Source organism: Mauremys mutica, chromosome 10, assembly GCF_020497125.1.
Source record: "Mauremys mutica isolate MM-2020 ecotype Southern chromosome 10, ASM2049712v1, whole genome shotgun sequence".
Classification (NCBI taxonomy): domain Eukaryota; kingdom Metazoa; phylum Chordata; order Testudines; family Geoemydidae; genus Mauremys; species Mauremys mutica.
This window is the reverse complement of record NC_059081.1, coordinates 81,766,772-81,786,332: the sequence shown is the minus strand read 5'-3', so window position 1 is coordinate 81,786,332 and position 19,561 is coordinate 81,766,772. Positions and strand designations below refer to the sequence as shown.

The 19,561-nt window shown below is 50.6% G+C and overlaps 2 protein-coding genes and 1 long non-coding RNA gene across 9 annotated transcripts in view; 1 reads left to right on the top strand and 2 right to left on the bottom strand.

Annotated features, from left to right (window-relative positions):
* The window catches only part of KMO (kynurenine 3-monooxygenase), a 43,550-nt gene extending 37,651 nt beyond the window's left edge, over positions 1–5,899 (bottom strand). The window contains exon 1 of the mRNA XM_045032452.1: positions 5,730–5,899. Coding sequence (XP_044888387.1) covers positions 5,730–5,783 — 54 coding nt within the window. The 5' untranslated portion in view covers positions 5,784–5,899. The remainder of the gene's footprint in view (positions 1–5,729) is intronic.
* Positions 5,900–5,983: 84 nt separating this feature from the next.
* On the top strand, positions 5,984–14,877 carry LOC123378532. Its single transcript, XR_006582654.1, has 3 exons — positions 5,984–6,045; positions 11,899–11,961; positions 14,742–14,877. It is a non-coding gene; the product is annotated as an uncharacterized LOC123378532 (long non-coding RNA).
* C10H21orf58 (chromosome 10 C21orf58 homolog) overlaps positions 14,644–19,561 on the bottom strand; it is a 48,304-nt gene continuing 43,386 nt past the window's right edge. For 6 of the 7 annotated variants that reach the window (XM_045032456.1, XM_045032458.1, XM_045032453.1 and 3 more), the window contains 3 exons: positions 18,724–18,962; positions 17,971–18,033; positions 14,644–17,090 (listed from right to left, as the gene is read on the bottom strand). In XM_045032456.1, coding sequence (XP_044888391.1) covers positions 17,976–18,033; positions 18,724–18,962 — 297 coding nt within the window. In that variant the 3' untranslated portion in view covers positions 14,644–17,090; positions 17,971–17,975. Of the gene's footprint in view, positions 17,091–17,970; positions 18,039–18,723; positions 18,963–19,561 lie in introns of all 7 variants that reach the window. The other variant, XM_045032454.1, reaches the window with a different exon arrangement.

The following is a 19,561-nucleotide window of genomic DNA, read 5'->3' as shown; positions in this document are numbered from 1 at the left end:
ATGGTACAATACGACTGGTATCCGTCCTTGTCATCAGCCTATTGGCAAAAGGGGCAGTGCAAAAGGACTGGTAACCATGATGACCAGCATCTGTTAGGTCGATCAAGGGGCTTGGTCCTAATTTTTCATGGTAGATGGTGCAATATGGCTGATAACCATCATCGTCATAGAAACAGGGAGCTGAGCTCCATCAGCCCCCACCCTTCATGTGTAAAGAAAAGATTCAAGTGCCCCTGAACTAGCAGAGGGATGCTGGGCTCCTCTCCTACACACTCCTTACTGTCCTGTCTGGACTATCATAGCAGCTGGAGGCTGCCTTCCACTCATATCACTCATATCTAACAAATCACTGTGTCTTATTCCTGCATTCTTTATTACTTCATCACACAAGTGGGGGGACAATGCTACGGTAGCCCAGGAAGGCTGAGGGAAGAACGGAATCAACAGGTGGGGTTGTTGCAGGAGCACCCCCTGTGAATAGAATACAGCTCATAATTTCTGCAGGATCTGACACAGAGCAGCTGTGCTCTTTGGTTCTATGATACAGTGGTTCTCTAGTACACTTGCCCATATTCTAGGCAGGACTAGGGGACTTGCCCATATTCTAGGGCAAGTCCCCTTGGTGGTTCTCTAGTACACTTGCCCATATTCTAGGCAGGACTAGGGGACTTGCCCATATTCTAGGGGACTTGCCCATATTCTAGGCAGGACTGATTCTATTTTTAGATACCAAAAAGGAGGGATTGACTCAGGGAGTCATTCCCAATTTTGGCTTTTGCGCCCCTGGCTAAGAGCAGCCAGGGGCACTTATGACAGCAGCAAATGGAACAGTGCAAAAGGACTGGTAGCCACAATCATCTTATTACCAATTTATGGTATGGTAGATGGTACAATATGGCTGATAACCATCCCTGCTATCATGCAAAAGCAAAAGCATGCTGCTGTGTAGCGCTGCTGAATCGCCTCTGTGAGCGGCATCTAGTACACATACGGTGACAGTCACAAAAGGCTAAACAGGCTCCATGATTGCCATGCTATGGCATCTTCCAGGGCAATCCAGGGAAAAAAGGCATGAAATGCTTGTCTGCCGTTGCTTTCCCAGCGGAAGGAGTGACTGACGACATTTACCCAGAACCACCCGCGACAATGAATTTCTCAACCCGGAAATTCAAAGGGGTGGGGGGGGCGGGGGAGGCTGCGGGAACTATGGGATAGCTACGGAGTAGCTACCCACAGTGCAATGCTCCAGAAATCGACGCTAGCCTCGGACCGTGGACGCACACCACCGATTTAATGTGTTTAGTGTGCCCGCGCACACTCCATTTTATAAAATCTGTTTTACAAAACCGGTTTATGCAAATTCGGAATAGTCCCGTAGTGTAGACGTACCCTAAGTTGCACTGAAATTTAGGCCTTGTCTACACTCAGTCACACACACCCCTGATTCAGCAAGCAGTGTAACTGCACCAGTGCTGACTTCTACATGTAGGCCAGGGCAAGCTGGAGTTTGCACCAATGGTCAAGCCCTTGTTTACCTACCGTGAGAGAATTTAGGGTGTTTCTCTTGTGAACTGACTCCAGGGAACCTATGACTGGCTAACTTTGCCTAGATGCACAAAGTGCTACAAAGGTAAATCTAGATCATATATTGCCCGTACACCATGCTTTTGACTGTTGCTGTGACCTAAGTGTGACGGTACCTCCAATATGCTTATGAATATATATATATGCTACATATGCAATGTAACATACCTCTGTAAAGGTTATGATCTACTGAATCTATTTGTATGCATATTTCATTTTTGTATTTGAAGTTTTGAATACTGGCTGCCTACTTGTTTGATCCTAAGTAGGGTGTAGTGAAGCAGTTGGTCGGGTTCCTGAGAAAAGACTATTCTCAGTAAGTGCCCAATCAGGAAACACGTAAGCTAGCAATGAACTTGGAGACACCAATCCACATCTGGGCTTTCCCAGGAATGTGGCTTGGCTGGTAGGAACTCAGTCATGCATGGACATGTGACTCACCCAGGTGACTCCAAAACTGCATCTTGGAGCTGGACTTTGCATAGGAGAGGGGAGGGGGTCTCCACCCACAAGAGAAAGTCTATTTAAGCCTGTGGGAGACCCCTCCATTTTGTCTTCAGCTGGCTAAAGAGAGTGTCTCTCCACCTCTAAAGGTATCTGAAAGACACTGGAACAAAGCGGGGTGCGTGATTGCTGGACCCAGACTAAAAGGAAATTAGTCTGTAAAAGGAAGCTTACTGGAACTGGTGAGATCTTATCTGTATTCAGTTTCTTACTGTATTAGACATAGACTGGCATGTTTTATTTTATTTTACTTGGTAATTCACTTTGTTCTGTCTGTTACTACTTGGAACCATTTAAATCCTACTCTCTGTATTTAATAAAATCACTTTTTACTTATTAACCCAGAGTATGTGTTAATACCTGGATGGGCAAACAGCTGTGCATCTCTCTATCAGTGCGAACAATTTATGGAGTTTACTCTGTATAAGCTTTATATAGGGTAGAACGGATTTATTTGGGTTTAGACCCCATTGGGAGTTGGGCATCTGAGTGTTAAAGGCAGGAACACTTCTGTGAGCTGCTTTCAGGTTAAGCCTACAGCTGTGGCACGTGGTTCAGACCTGGGTCTGGGTTTGCAGCAAGCTAGTGGGTCTGGCTCAAACCAGGAAGGGCACTGAAGTCCTAAGCTGATAGGGCATGGGAGCAGGGGCAGACGTAGTCTTGGCAACCCCCAGGGGGTTTCTGTGATCCAACCCGTCACACTAAGAACCTCTTAATGCCAATTGGCAAAGGCATGCAGAGCGGTTACAGGAATTTCCTGCGTCTGCCGTGTACATTCCTGTTCACCAAAGAATGATCTCAAGTGAAAGCTGGAGTCACACTGATTATGAATAGCATCAAGAAATGTATGTGCAGATACTGGATATGTTCTTAAAGTCTGTATCAAGGTACTGGTCACAGCAAAGGTGAAAAACAGCTTTTCTGTCAGACAAGAGCTGTTTATCCAGCTATCAGTTTGTATGTAGACACAGCATTGTCTCATTCACTATGAGTCTCGTATCACCAGTCTGCACTGCATGCAAATGACGGCTTGAGGGGACTTCAAGAAGAGAAACTAACAGGAAGAGAAAAACAGCAGGGGCAGGGGAGAGAGAGAACCCTGTCTGGAGCTGCACATTAGAGGTTTGCTCCACCGTATGTGTGAGGCAAAGACGACACGCTGGCATCCTTCACTGAGAAAGTAAAAGGCCAGTGACTTTGCTTCATGAAAAAGGGGGCTCAGCCAGACTTGGTTGGAAACACTGGAGAGGACTGTGATAAGCTTTTTTAGACAAGAGAGTAACTCGGTAGTTACGTCTAGTCTTTAAAAAGCGTGTTAGGATTTGTTTTATATGTAACCCTTTGTTTCCAGTATTCTTACTCACTATCACTTGAGTCTCTAGTCTGATAATAAATGTAGCCTTGTTGTCCACTACAAATATATCTCAGTGCCGGTGTATTAAGCGAAGTGCTGGCCCTGAGTTGAAGCTCACAAATTGGCATGTCCTGTTCCTTTGGGAACAGCAGGCCTGGTCATTCGGTGAGTGTGTGGTGGATAAGGAGCTGGACACTGTAGGAAACATGCCACGTATTCAGGCATTGGCGTGTGCCTGTCGCTACCTGTACAGAGAGTAAGACCTGCGGAGCCCTGGAAGGCTGTGCTGTGCTGCCCGAGGCTGGTGGTTTCAGGGCACTGAGCACTTGGAAGGCACAGACAGGACTGCTTCATGCGAAAGGCAGATGGTGGAGAGGTGCCTAACAACCTGGGAAGCGTCCGCAGCTGCTGCCCTTGTTTTCCGCATTCCATCATCATTGCCCTGTGTATTTTCCACAAGGTCTGCTACAAATCCATGCCAGAAGACAACCCGGACCCTCTGTTACAGGGCTCTGTTCCACTGACCTGGCTAGTCAAGGAGCAAAGATCTGGGAAACACGTCAAATCTGCCTTCGTGCTACCGTTCCCCACATACCTTATATTACAGCATTTGATTTGAAGTTCAAGGAAAATAGAGATTAACTTACAGTGGGGAGGAGACATGAATTTCATTACTGTTGTGGTTATTTCTTTCTTTGTATTACTGTCACGTAGGGGCTCTAGTCCTGAACCAGGCCACCCACGGCGCTAGGTGCTGCACCAATGCAGAACAAAGGCAGTCCCTGTCCCACGATGTGCACAAGACAAGAGACAACACATGGATACAGACAGATTGGGGGAGCACGAGGAAACAGACAATACCATCTAACTAGACCAGGGAGACCCAGCGTGGGGGAGGACTGCACCAGCAGAGTGACTTGTGTGATGGCACGAAATGCACATTAGTGCCACTATTCTTTGGGTGGGGGGGGGTAAATAGGAGGGGCTCAGCTAACTGGAGAGACAAGGGAAGGGGAGTGAGGGGGAGGGCGGGGGGGAGTGAAGGGGGAGGCTATGGGGTGCAGAGGAGGTTTGCACACATGCAGAGGGCAGGGCACTGCAACTCAGATAGGATGTCCCACCACCCTGTTCCCAGCTCTCCCGAGGCTTCAGCGGCGACAGGATTGGCTGGGGCTGGAACCACCTGGTGATGATGCGAGAGGCTCCAGCTCCTTAGCAAATATGAGCCCTGCATGGGGGAAATACTCCCTCTGATTGGCCACCTGCCCAACTGCTGTGCCTCCTGGAGCAGAGCAACCAATCAGAGCTGCTGTAGGAAGAGTTCTCTTCTCCCCCCCCCCCACCCGGGAACCCAAAGCCGTTCTCACAGGAGGGGAGGGGGGGAGTGAAGAGCCAGCAGCTCCGGGCAGCCCCCCCACCCCCGAGCAATGGGGATGGGATGTGTCGTTTAAATGTTATTTAGGCAACACGCCAAATCCTGCTGACACGGTTCTGGGTTGTATTCGGTTCCAAGTTTGTTCCCTGTGTGTGTGAAGCTGACTGGGAGCTGTGTAAAGCTTTCTGAGGAGCCAGAACGTGGCCTGAGGAGCCAGAACTGTGGCTTTTCACACCCAATCCTGGCACTTGTCTGGCCAGAGTGTTACTCGCTCACAAGCTCTGTCTGCCTAAAAGAGGCTCTTCAACAGCCTCTCACTCAGCTCCCCAGTAGAAAGGTTCGCCCCAGCAAACACAGCAATGCCTGTGGTGCAAAGTCCTGTCTGCACAAACACGCTAGGCACTGCCCCAGCAGTAGCTCCACTGAACCCATTCTAGCTTCCAGGCTTCTTCGAAAAGAGCCGGTGCCTTAATGAAGGCAGAGGGTTAAAGAGTAGCAGTGAGGTTTAAACTCACCAGCTGAGGGGTTATTCCCTTCATTTACAAAGCAAGTTGTTAGGCACAGACAAGCAAATAGAGGCAAAAGAGCTGGTTGCATTTCAAATGCTTGCAACTATCACTAGCAGCTATTCCCAACAATCACGCCCCACCCAGGGGCAGCTGCCTTGACCGGAGGAGTCCTGTTTTATCAGTGGTAGCTGCAGCCTCCCCAATGCTTTTCACTCTGAAAGCTGGGCCTGAACTGACCAGTTACACAACCCAAACACCAATCACTTTGCTACAGCTCTTCACATTTTCAGGTCTTGCTAAGAATGACTTGCCCAGCAGTCTGTTCTCATCCCATGCCGCAGTCCTGGATCCCTTCTGAGCAAACACAATCAAACCACAACAGAGATAAGGGGGAGTTTCTTACCAGACCACCTCCAACAATGGCCACTTTCTCCTTCTGAATGTTAGTGGAGTTCATGATTGCAACAATCTCACTACAGCATGGCTTTTGCAGTCTTCTGTCCCCTGAGAGACTAGTGACGCTGCTCACCCTGTTACACAGATGTGCTGCATTTGCCAGAGAGCAAATAGAGGGGAGGGGGAAGTAGGCAGTCTAGTCATGCTCTGATTCACCTTCCTTGGTTAATATTCAGGTTTTACTCCAACCTCAAACTCATAATTGGATCAGCTCTGACCATGTGACAAGGCCAGCTCCAGCCAGAGGGCCCAGCTCTACTCAGGTACCTGGGGGGGGAGAGGAGGTTATTTACAGTGCTGGGTTGCAAACACAAAGGTATCTTTGAAATTTCCAAGAGTCCATTGCCTGCTTGCTGCATATGTAATCCACGCGCCTGTTGCCGGTACAAAGGCCTGAGGCGACAGCAACAGCGGTTCGTTGCCCGGTGTGCTTCGCTCCAATAGACACACCAAGGTGGAGAAGCAGACAAAGGTTTATTTGAGATCTCAAAGCTCGTGCTCGGAGGCAGACACGTCTCAAATCGAGCACACTCCATACAAGCAGCTCTCTCTCTTTATACATGATTTCAGCTAGGCATCTCTATTACCCCCCACTACTCACCCCCCTTCCCCTCCCTCCCCCTCACGTTCCCATATAGCAAGTACATTATAAAGTAGCAATTACACTGAGCAGATTAAATCATACTTGGCAGAAAACATATTATCTCGTTAGTAACTTTTTCTTGACCGGTTATTTTGTTTCACTCCCTTCAGCCAGGTGCAAGCAGGCTTTATAATTGCCTCCTGGTATCAGTGTTGCACTGATAACTAGTTGCCACACATTCCATTCTCGGTTACTGGCTTGTGAGGTCGATTACAGTTTAACATGGGGCCCTTTAGGTTGTCATAGAATATCTTTGGTTCATTCAGGCCTAATACAGATGCCTGATGCCACCAACACGCCTTCTGGGTGTGGTGTTCTGGCCCATCTAGCGGGGGGTGGGGGAGAAAAAAAGAGAGAGAGAGAGAGTCTGCTCTGCAGCCGTAGCTAATGGGCACGTGGCTCTTAGCTCATGCTGTAGAGCAGGGGCGGGCAAACTTTTTGGCCTGAGGGCCACATCCTGTTTCCAAAATTGTATGGCAGGCCGGTTAGGGGAGGCTGTGCCTTCCCAAACAGCCAGGCGTGGCCTGGCCCCTGCACCCTATCCAGCCCCCCCTGCTTCTCTCCCCCGACAGCCCCCCTGGGATTCCTACCCCATCCAGCCCCCCGGGGCCCCCCGCCCCTGACTTCCCCCTGCCACCCCATCCAACCCATCCCTCTCCTTCCTGACTGTGCCCCAGGACCCCTGCCCCCATTCAACCACCCCTGTTCCCTGCCCTCTGACCACCCCAACGCCTATCCACATCCCTTACCCCTGACCACCACCACCCACCCGAACTCCCCTGCCCTCTATCCAACCCCCCGCCCTGTTACCGCGCTGCCTGGAGCACCAGGTCAGGCCACTGCTCTGCAGCTGCGCTGTCCGGCCGCCCGGCGCATTGCGCCAGTGGCACAGTGAGCCGAGGCTGTGGGGGAGGAGAACAGCAGGGGAGGGGCTGGGGGTAGCCTCCCAGGCCAGGAGCTCAGGGGCTGGGCAGGAGGGTCCCATGGGCCGGATGTGGCCTGCAGGCTGTAGTTTGCCCATCTCTGCTGTAGAGGCTCATGCACGAAGCTCCAGAGGTCCCAGGTTTGATACTGACAACCAGGGTCTGTTGGTGTTGCACACGCACAGTGAACAAACCTCTGGTATCCCACTCAGATACAGAACACAAGACGTGCCGGATGTCAGCTATGGGGATAACTTGCATTTATTTGGTTGCTGACGAGTGCGCTGCAAGGTTGCAGCTGCAAAGGCATCTTTCAGACCATGAGACAATACCTCATATGCATCATGCAAAGAATCCTGTGGCACCTTATAGACTAACTAACGTCTGTTAGTCTATAACGTGCCACAGGATTCTTTGCTGCTTCTACAGAACCAGACTAACACGGCTACCCCTCTGATACATATGCATCATAAACACTTGTCTCTGAGAAAACCTAGGGTGTGCGTCTTGCCCCCAGCGTCCAGGTCCGGCTTTGGGAGTGCGGGACCCTGGCAGAAGCTGGGCATGGGGTGCAACGCTTTCGATGCCATTGCACTTTTGCGGTGAGGCCTCATGCCTATATTGCAGAGTCCTTCCCACAAACAACACTGGGTGGGATCCACCAAGGGGCGGAAGTGCTACAATGCTGACAGCCGCAGCGCCTAACTTTTCGGCGTGTAGAAAGTCACAGGAACAATGCTGCGATCCATAAAACTGCCTTAGGCGCCAGGCTCCCTATTCAGCAAACGGGGAGGGGGAAGCGCCTTAGAATGAGATCCAGAAAAGCCAGCACACTAGGAGTGGCCCCTCCCCTCTCTCAGTGAGGGTACCTAAGTCTGGGCTGCAGGGAGATGGTCTCTGCTAGCAATCGCCAAATGGGAACCCCTCTCCTTGAGGCAGGTGGCTTAGGCACCTACGCTGGGTTCTTTGCAGGGATGAGTTGATCGCCTGCCTCACTCCATACAAAACAGGGGAAAGAGCTGGTGGCGGTAGAGGCCACCTTATACCTTTTAGCCCAGTGGTTAAAGCACTCACCTGTGGTGTGGGAAACCCAGGTTCAGTTCCCCACCTCTCTGCCGGAGGAGAAAGAATTTGACCAGGGGTCTCCTACCTCTCAGGCAGCTGCTCTAAGCACTGGGCAAAGGCATGTTCTGATGGGGGCTCCCGCAGCCTCCCCCGCTGAAGCTGTTCTGCTGGGGTAAATAATGAAAGGAGCAGGGAGACTGTAAGGGGGTTGGCTCCTGCCTCTCGTGAGCGCCCCCTTCCCAGGCCAATAGTGCTGCAATCACAGTTCTTTTGAGCAGGTCTTCAGCAACTCAGCCCTCGGGCCGAACTGTAGTCGCTGTCCCCCCCTTCCAGGGTACAGTCTCAGATTCTTTTCCCAGCCCGGATCTGGGGCAATAGCGCCAAAGCTCCTTCCCAGAGGCCCTGCCTTCTTCAACAACCCAACCAGGGCCCAGCTCAGTACCCACAGCTAGTGTCCTTTCAGCAGGCCTCCCTGGGCCCAGTCTGCAAACAGACCAGCTGGGTCCATCTCGGTGTCCTTGCTGGGTCAGGCCAGGGTCTTGGCTCAGTCCCCATAGACTCAGCCTGCCCGCATAGACCTGTCCACAGGCCCTCCAACCAGCCAGGCTCCTGGTCCTCCCTCTTCAAGCTCTAGGCAAGAACTGAACTCTGCTCTGCTGCTTGCCTTTTATATGGCCCTTCTGGCCCCTGATTGGTCGCTCCACCAGCCCCTCTGATTGGTTGCGTCTCTGAAGCCATTCTAGTTTGCCTGGAAAACTTCTCCACTACTCTATTTTGGGGCAGGGTGACACAGAGCTATGAGGCCTCCAGCAGGGGTAGGGTTGCCAGGCATCCAGTTTTTGACTGGAATGCCTGATTGAAAAGGGACCCTGGTGGCGCCGGTCAGCACAGCTGACTGGGCCGCTAAAAGTCCAGTTGGCCGCAGTAGGGCTGGCAGGCTCCATGCCTGGCCCTGCGCAGCTCCCAGGAATCGGCCGGCATGTCCTTCCGGCTCCTAGGCAGAGGGGTGGCTAGAGGGGCTCTGTGCGATGCTACCGTCCGCAGGCACCATCCTGATCGCCAGCTCCGCAGCTCCCATTGGTCAGGAACTGCAGGCAGAGGCCGTGCGCAGAGCCCACTGGCCGCCTCTCTGCCTAAGAGCCTGAGGGACGTCCTGTCCCTTCCCAGGAGCCGCCTGAGGTCAGCACTGCTCAGAGCCCGAACCCCAAACCTGTTCCCATGCCCCAACCCCTTCCCCAGGTCAGAACCCACTCCTGCACCCAAAACTCCTCATCCCCAGCCCCACCCCAAAGCACACACCCTCAGCCCAGAGCCCTCACTCCCCCACAACCCAGCTCCCTCCCACACTCTGAGCCCCTTGACCCCAGCCCGGAGCCTCCTCCTGTGAGTGCAATATTTAGCATGCTTTGGAATACAATGCATTGTACTGACAAAACAGTAATTTTGCATGCAGTAAAATAAAAAAAAATCCTAATGTGTGGAACTTCTTGCCACAATATGCTTTGGTTAATGATATACAGGATTTAAATACTGAGCTTAAGTTATATTTACCCAAATCAGGTAAGTCTGTTTTCTAATCTGCCTGTACAGAAGTTTAAGGCCATTGTGATGGGATGTGACACATCACTCCGGTGCCCCCTGCTGGATGTCCCAGGGAATCAGCTGTGCTAGCCAGTGCACCCACTTCTGCTCCAGGGACCCACATCATTCCTAGGACTGCGGCATCCTCTTCATGACACAACCCTCCAGCTGAGCCACACTCTGTGCTCCCCCATTCTGGAGGAATGGCAGTCCTCTGTCCAGCCACTTCCTCAGTTGCACTGGCAAGTGAGAGTTTGGTGGGGGGGACCCGGGCCCGCCCACTACTCCAGGTCCTGCCTAGGGACACTGTAGATGGCAGCCATGTACTGCTTCCCCTTCAACCCCTCAGTCTACTTCCCTGGGCCACTTCCCCACAGCCCCAGCACCTTCTCTGCCCTTGTCTCAGGGCCTCAGCAGTCAGCTGGGATCTCGCGCTCATTCCCCAGATCCTGCCTAGCACTGCTCTGTACAAGATGCTGCCTTTCTTCCTCCTGCAAGGCAGCTAGTCCTCCCTTCTTGAGCTCCAGGGAGCAACAGCAGCTGCTCTGTTCTGCAGCCCTTCTTATATGGGTCACCCCGGCCCTGACTGGCTGCTCCTTGCAGCCCCTCTCTAATTGGCTGCCTCCTGCGCAGCCTCCCTAGGGCTCTATTAACCCATTATGGGCCAGTGTGGGGCAGATGCCCCATCAGAGCCATGTCAGAATCATGGCCCCTGTCACCATAATAGTATCCAGATTAAGATCAAATGACTGTTGAATTGCAGTCTAGTGCAGTGTTTCCCATCCGGTGTGACACGGCACTCTGGTGTGCCACTGGGCATGAATGGTGTGCTGCAGAATTCTGGAAAAATCACTTGTGAGGAAAAAAAATCTGATTTGTTTTAATTAGTGTCAGAAGCAAATTACATTTTGTGCCGTTGCTCTGTGGGTGTACCTGCGTGAGACAGACATTACATCACGCTACGCTCAGATGACCTTGCTCTTCGTGTGGTATCACGTAGTAGCCATGGTTTCTTATCAACGTTAAGGTGCAGTGGTGAATTTTGAATTGAAGACTCAAAAATGGAGAAATATTTGAAGAAAAGAAATTCTGGCACCTCCATATCTACTTTCGCCGATGAAGCTGAACATGAACATAAGAAAGCCAGTCAGCTGTTCGGTGGCTGGCGGGAGGTGCTTAGGGGAGGGGACTGAGAGGAACAAGTTAAGGAGGGCTGGTGGGGGGGTGAAGGAGTGGGGCGGGGCCTCGGGGCAGAGCCGGCGTCAAGCACTCACTAGGAAAAACAAAAGTCAGCGCCTATGACCCACACATTCTGCACAACGGTCATACAATACGTTCAGTGCTTCTCTAGACTTGCCGTTTCCAAAGGGATGCCATCTCCTCATCACATATCCTCCGCTTCTGTGTGATGTCGGAAGAGTGTCTCCAAATAACAGTAAATCAGAACTACAAATGATTAAATGCATTTTTGAAAGTGTGTGAAGAGATTTGGAATTCTGTTATTATATGTGTAGGTGCAGTTCAGTTCTGTTGATCTGGACTGTGTGATGAACTGACCGTATCCCCGTGAAGTCTGGGTGCAGGCTACCTCTTGAGAGTGCAGTTATTAAAAATACTGTTACGCTCATGAATGATACTTCTTCAGGGGAGGCCAATGGTTCTAGCTTAGGGACACGTGTGTAAGGACACCCCAAGAGCTGTACTCCTCTGTCGGGGAAAGGGCCTCTTCCAGGAGCCAGAGCACCGGTTTCAGTGAGATGCACATGGAAGGGTGACAGGGATCCAGCCGATATGGCCCAGATGACCTGAGTGCAGCTATGTCTCACATCCACGTCGCCTTCACAATCTGTATAAAGGTCATGCAATGTGTCTGTTGCATCTCTGAATTTTCTGTTTTCAAACAGGTTCCATTACTGACATCCTTCTTAGTGAAGAATGTCTAGTCAGAACAGTATCTCCAAATAATGGTAAGTCGGACTTAAAAATGAGACCTTTTTTTCCTTTCTCTTTTTGTTTTAAATTGTGCAATAAAAGATATGGACTATATGTATGGAGAGCTTGACTTTGGTTGACGATTACTGCATATGAATGCAGTGATTCAAACCCCGGCTAAGATGAATGTTAGTCAATGGTTCTAGCAGGGGAGAGTAGCTAGCTATAAGACAACAGTTGGGGAAGATTGGCCTCCAATATCCAGAGCACTGACTTCTGAACGATGCACTGAGAAGGATCACAGGGACATTACTTAAAAGGGCATTTCATTCAATATAGTCCTAATAGCCCAAGTGCCAATATTGTTGTAGGCAGATCACCCTAAGCAGTTGGATAGGACAGTCTGGACCTTGTTACTGTGCACTAAAATCTATTGCTTTATTCTAGGGAAAGTCTGGGGACTTGTTATGATGGCAGTGATCCTGCAGAACTAGATAGAACCAGCTATGATTATCTTTGGAGTGGGAGGAATAGCTCAGTGGTTTGAGCATTGGCCCGCTAAACCCAGGGTTGTGAGTTCAATCCTCAAAGGGGCCATTTAGGGAACTGGGGTAAAAATCTGTCTGGGGATTGGTCCTGCTTTGAGCAGGGGGTTGGACTAGATGACCTCCTGAGGTCCCTCCAACCCTGATATTCTATGATTAATGTGGTGTTCACAGCTTCTTTTCATATCAGTGATGTGTAATTTCTGAACACCGAGGCCATTTCCATCAACACATTTGTTTTCCACCTTGTAGAGGGGTTTGGCCGGGACTCATCTCCCTCCTGGGTGGCTGGGAACCAGGCTGCCTCACTACTTAAGTCCGGTGAATTGGGGAATTAGCCTGGCAGGGCAGCAAACAGTCAGGGGCTCAGGCCCTCAAGCAGGGGCTGAGCAAACAGTTCAGTAACGAGCCCAGGCCCTGGGTCAGGGCGGGACAGCAAACAGTCAGGAGCTCAGGCCCTCAGGCAAGGGCTGAGCAAACAAATAGGTTTAGGAGGCCCAGGTCCTGGCTCCGAAGGGCCTGCGAGAGGGGGAGGCTACCACCCATATGTTGGGTGGCAGCGGGGGACGCAGGCCCACCCACTCCACTGCGTCCCAGCCCGGTAGCAGCGGTAGGTGACCTGCTGCTGTGTCAGTGGGGATCCTGGCCGCAACACCCTGACATCAGCTCTGGGTGTGCTGCAGCCAGACTAGGGTCGCTGCCCCCGGGCTACTTCCTGCCTCCCCCTCCAGAGGTACCTGCGTCTGGACGGTGTCCTCTACAGAATCGAGCACCCTGGGCTCCTCGGGGTACCCGGTGAGCAGCAGGCTTGGCAGCTCCTCCGGGTAGCTTGCCACTGGCAGGCTTAACAGCTTCTCCGGGGGCTGGTCAGCATCAGGCCTTGGCTGGTCTGGCCAGTCCTCAGGTCGGTCGCAGGCTGCAGGAGTCTCCCCACCGGGAGCTTGGCAACAGGCATCTGGCTTCTCCAGCGGCCGGGGCTCTAGTGAGCTCTGGGGTTGGGCTTTTGTACTTCCTGTCCTGCGCCCTGACCTCTGGGGGGCGGGCGCAAGCTCCACTGGCTCCGCCCACTTTGGCGTCCGGAGGGGTTCGTCCCCCTCCGGGGCGGCTGGGAACCAGGCCATCTCGCTACACACCTCCTTCTGTCAACCATTAATAAGCATTGTGTCTATGTCACTAGTTATCTTTTGGAGAAAGTTCTGTAGACAGAAATGTTTTGAGAAACGCAAATCTGGAGAGACTTGTCAATACAGTGATAAAGTCATTGAGTTAATTAGTGCTGGGAAGCTTACCATGCTCTGTCACCATGTCAGTTATGGAGTCTAATTTGTGGAATATTTATTCTATTTGGTGAAATGAAGAAGACACTGTGGGTGGCCATATAGGCCAAACATCCAAACATGCTGATTTGTGGCATTGTTTAAAACTATCAGTGATGTGTCTACAGAAGAACTGGGATCCAGAAACTCACAATCAACATAGGTGGAAGATACAGTAAAAGTTTTAGCGTGGTTGTGCATGTTTTGAATAATCTGGAAACCTGCTTTGATTCCCGTGGTAAACCTGTGGTTGGCCCTACTCTTTCTACCTCCTTCTATGTTAGCAGATAGACAGGAACAAAATCATGCTTGTAGCATAAGTTAGAAATTATAGAAAAGTCACTAAAAAGATGAGGGATGGTAAAGATTACCCAAGCAATCTAAGTGGCATTATATCCGTTACTGAAAATCCGCTGGGTAGACGCCTCATGAATGAGGTTCCTCTATGGAGATACGATTATAGTACAGTCCATTTTTCATATAGAATTACGTTTTCAAAAATAGGTGCCAGAGTTTCACACAAGAAGCAGTTGCACACCTAAGTGACCCTTACTGCTGACCTAAAATGCATTGGAAAATATGGCCCTTTCTACTAAGTTTTTTTCTTTCCAAATGATGTAGGTCCTTTTAACTATGCCAAATTTAGCTTCCCAACTATTGAAGTCAGTTCTGGGTAAGATGGACTGAACACCCCATTTGCAAATCGCCCCCCACTGTAGCTTCCCTCCTCTTTGTAACAGCTCTGGAAGGACTTGAATTTCACAGATTACCTCCCTGGAGGACTTTGTCATCTCACTCAGTCATAAATCGTAGACACTCGTCTCAGGGAAAAAACAGTTCTCTAGGTACCTTGCTGTGATGTTCCATTTTGATTTTATTGTAACACGAGTAGAATGTGTCAAATCCAGTATTGGAAAGCTGAATCAGTTAACCTCAGACCAGTCTCCTTCACAGGCATCAGATGGCTCCAGCATAAAAACAGGACAAGACAATTTATTATCTACACTTCAGAAATGCCCACCCATATGGATACTCCTGGCCTAGGTGGAAGAAGCTCTCTGAAACCATCTTGGACAAATTACAGAAAAACCAGAAGAAAAGAAACTGGAACACCTGCAGAAAAGTATGAAAAGCTACTTCCCATGGAAAAAATATTAGAAAATAAGGAGGAAAGTAAGGATAATAAATAAATAAAAGGAAGGATCCATCATTCTGCACTGGACACAACTCAGAGCATAGAAGACAGTGAAGAGGAGATAACTCAACCAAAACCTCAAAGTGAGTCTCTTCAAATGTCTCTGAGAAGACAGTGGAAAGAGAGAGAGAGAGCGGATGGACTCAGAATTGCAGGTTGCCATATGAGAATTGATGGACAAGGACAAAACCTTGACAATTCACAAAATACAACTGAAGAATATGAAATTCCTGCAGTTTCCAGGAGAATCCTCTTGAACTCTCAGAAAAGAATTTACCAGAACTTGATCTTGACTGTATGGGTACAAGTTTGTGGAATAATGAAACAAATGGGGGAAAATGCCTGCTCGGCTTAAGCAACTTCCATAATATTATCCAAGAAAAAACACTGGGTGACACCAGGTACAAGGAATCAATGCACATAGCCCTCCTGAGGAAGATTAGAGCTGCAGGGAAGTAACTTTGAGCAGGAGGCTGCAGCAAACCTGTCATTTAGAAGAGAAATGAAAGGATTTGAGACCTGTCGGTGGTCTGGTGGACACAGCTATGCTGAGGAAAAAGGGAATTCTGGAGGCCTGAAATAAGATGCATATTGCAATGCTAAGAAATGCCTGTTACTGAATGCTACACAGTTCTGTGCATTTATGTTACAGAACAAGGTAAATACAGCCTCCTTTGTGACTCTCCTTCCCCCACCAGGCATGGCCACTGTCTGTATTCTAGTGTGAATCACCTGGGAAAGGAGGGGCTTGTTTATACAGACTTAGTATGTGGTAAGCTGGGGTGTAAATCTACCATGCACTGCTCTGCATTAACTGGCTGTCTGGACCTTGCTACTGTGCACTAAAAATTCCATATTGGACCTAAACCCTGTTGGTGGCCCAGACTCACCCTACACTTCAGGCCTATGGGATCGGGGGAGAAATTCCCTGTAGCATGGGGGAAAGAAAGGGCTTTTTGTGAGCGTTTGGTTTTGAACAGGTGTGGCCATGTTGCAGCTGGTTAGGGGGTTGGAATGACAGAGAGGACACAGGTTAAATGGATGAACTAGGGGACACTGGTGAGGTGGCCGATGGTAAACGATACTGCTATGGGTTGGGTTCTACCTCACTGAAACTGGGGTGGGGTGTAGCCTTTGCCCTTCATTTAAGCTAGTCGTAAGAAGCCACTGAGCGACTGCATGGAACCAGGGAGCTGGAACAATAGGGGTCTGCAGTGAGAACAGAGGCACATGTGAGGCCACTCAGGAATTTGAAATAAGTGGGCAGAGGTACTTTCCCTGGGTACTGTTCCGATAGATCTGGGGGAGGGGCAGGGGACACAGAGAGAGACAGAGAAGGCAGCACGGAAGCGCCAGACACAGCCACCGAGGCACTGGTAACGTCACCCTGAGGAAAAGCTCAGGGCGTGTCTACGTTGCAATTGGGAGTGTGATTGCAGCACACGTAGCTAGGGCTTGAGTAACAATAGCAGTGAAGCCATGGCAGCCTGGCCAGCTGCATGGGTCAGCCCTGCCCGGCCAGGACCCCGGGTGCACACCTGAGTGGCTGCCATCTCCTCTCTGCTGCGGCTTCACTGCTATTGCTATTCGTGCCAGCAACATCAAAGCAAGTTTGGTTGTCTACACCTGCTGCAATCACAGCTCCTGACTGCAGTGTAGACAAGCCCTAAGAGCGTTGGGGTCAAGTGCTAGCTCATAGAAGCTTGGAATTGTGAGCAAAGAAACTGTCTCCTGTTGTTTGCTTCCTCTTGTGTTCAAGGAAATAGGACTTTGTTCACATTCTTCCTAAACAACCAGGATTGCATCAGAGAAATAGCTGACTATCATCGATTTCTCCTTCTAGTGGAAACAGCCTCAGGGCCCCAAAGTTTTGGCTAACTGCCTGATCCAGAAGAGGTAACAATATGGTTTTTTGCATTTCCAGTTTATTACACAGTTCTGCCACCTCTCCCTTGGTTGTCAGCTCCACTAGTGGCATGTGGCTATTTATACAGCAGATTCCTGTCAGCCAGAACCTTTCAGGAACTCTCTAAAGAAAGTCGTCTCCAGTGATGCTATGCTCCACGTGCATGGGTGACGCATACAGTCCATGTCCACTCACTAGCCACCTGCAACAGAAGGAAATGGCTGTCAAGTGTATGATGCTAGCCCACAGCATATGCTTGGTGTAACTATAAAAGAATGGTGTCAAGTGCATAGGGGCACGGGACCCTTGGCTAGAGAGGAACTTTAGGGACAAAGGGGAAAATCCTTTTTAAATGGTGTGGCTCAAATCTTCCCAGGCTGGATGCACTGAGGAGGGGAGGGGTGGAACACCAGCAACTCACATTGACGTCGGTGAGACTTACAGGTGCCCAGCACTGCGCGGTGTTTCGCTCTCAGAGAATAGTTCTTCGAGCCTGCAGCACGCTGTCTATCAAGCAACAGGGTTAGGAGTGTTCAACATGCTATGATCTGTTTAGCTGACCCTCTCCTGGGCTGTGGCCCTGAGCTCAGATCCCACCATGAGCAGAGCGGGATGAATGCCAATGCAAACAGACCCCGTCCATCCCTGCCCTCACTATGTTTCGGGGTGCAGCCTCTGCCTCTGGCACTTTGCTTACAAAGCATTTCCAGGCTGTAACGTCAGAGAAACAAATGCGTGGTTCAAATGAAAGCATGCGACAAATCCCTCAGCTACTAGGCCAAATTCCCTCCGTGGAGTCGCCCATTGCCATGACATGTCTGTGTCTTCAGATTCCTCCTCAAGGCCTGCTCAGACTGTGACACTCCCAAGGAGCTGGCTGGCTAATAATGGCCAGGTTGAGATGTCATTGGACAACTGTGCAAAAACTCAGTCTCCCCAGGGGAGATTTGGTCACAACCAAAAGCCAGCCCCAGCAGACTGTGCTGCAATTGGCAATATCCAGTCAGGAGAAGCTCTGGGACAGCAGGGAGCACACAGGGCAGAGGTGCACAGTGAAAGAAAGAGCTGAGCTGATTGGTTACCTTTGCTACAGGCTTGAGGAGTCTACAAACCCGGGGGCAGGCTGCGGAGGAGTCCATCGGTTACTACACTTGGAAAAAGAAAAACCAGTTAGAAACACGCGTGTATACCAAGGGCTCAGCTTTATTCCAGGAATAAATTCTTCTTCCTGGTCAATAAATATTTGCTGTAGTGTCTAGTCTTGTTCATAAACCTTTCACTATTTCTCTGGTGTTTTAGGGACGTCACGCCTGAGGGCAACGTTAACCCGAGTTAGATTACAGTGCATGCTCTCATTCAGCTGGGCGTTCTCAGGTTTTAAAGGGCTCTGTTGAGTTCTCATGGAGGCCCAGGAGCCACCGAACAACATCCCTGCTACTCGTTCCAAAAAGCAGTTGCCAACTGGAGCAGTTGGGATCTTCCAGCTGGTGTCCCCCAGGGATAGTATCCCAATCGCTGTTCCCACTGTCGTGTGTGTAGCTCTTGTGTGACGCTCCCATTTGACCAGCAGTCAGTGAGGGTTAGTTACTCAGCAAGGTAGCTCCTATCGCAGAGTCTCTCCCATCACCACAGAACTCTTGCTGTCACTTAAACTCAGTTTACAAAGCAAAGGAAGCATATTAAAGAAAATAGGCGGGGCTGGCTCTGTGGTGTAGTCAGAAACCAATGCTAAGGGTGTCTGCTGCTCTGGCCTCCTGTGAAGCCGCTTAGCCACCCCAAGGCTGCAGGAGGAAAGGGACTAGACCAGCTCCTGGCATGGCAGCTTATTGACTTACGTGTGCATTGCAGGGAAGGTGCTCGTTGGGCCAGTCATGTGATGCACAGCGGCTGGGAATCCTCCAGTCTGTCCCATGAGGCTGGATGGCATCACAGGGGGCCACATGGAGTAGCCAGCTGGGGGCAGCTGAGAAGGAATGGCCTGCACTCCTGGGGAAGGGTAATGGTGGTGATGATGCACCGTGGATGGCCTTGGTTTTTCTGCTTTCACAACAACCGGAGCAGCAAACTGGGGATCCTCAGTATAAGGGGGAAAAGGGAAAATTGTTAAATTTGTACCCATGTGGCAGGTGAGCACAATGGTCTGTTACTCACCAACGGAGGGCCAGCTTGGAGCACTCTTCGTAAAGAGCATTCCCTTTCCTGGGCCCACGGCCCAGCTCCACTGGCGAGAGTGTGATAACAACTGCAGCATGGCATGGGTGACTGGGTCCCACCCAGACAGCCAGGGTCTGTCTACCCTGCAATTAGACACCGGCGGCCGGCCCATGCCAGCTGACCTGGGTTACGGGGCTGTTTAACTGCACTGTAGAGGTTCGGGCTCAGGCTGGAGTCTGAGTCTGGGACCTACCCCCTTGAGCTTGAACATCTAAACCCAATGAAACAGCCCCATGAGCCGAGCCAGCGGCCATGGGCCAGCCGCGGGTGTCTAACTCTCCTCTTGCTCTCTCCTCCTGCGTCCCCCCTCTCCCTCGGGCTAGGGACATGCAGAGTCAGGCACCCATTAAACAAGGCTCTGCCTTGCCATTCAATGCAGATGAGAATATTCACCTGGCACGTTAAAGCCACCAAAATTGGAGTGAGGAGAGTACAAAGCAGGGCAGACAGAGTGTGTGC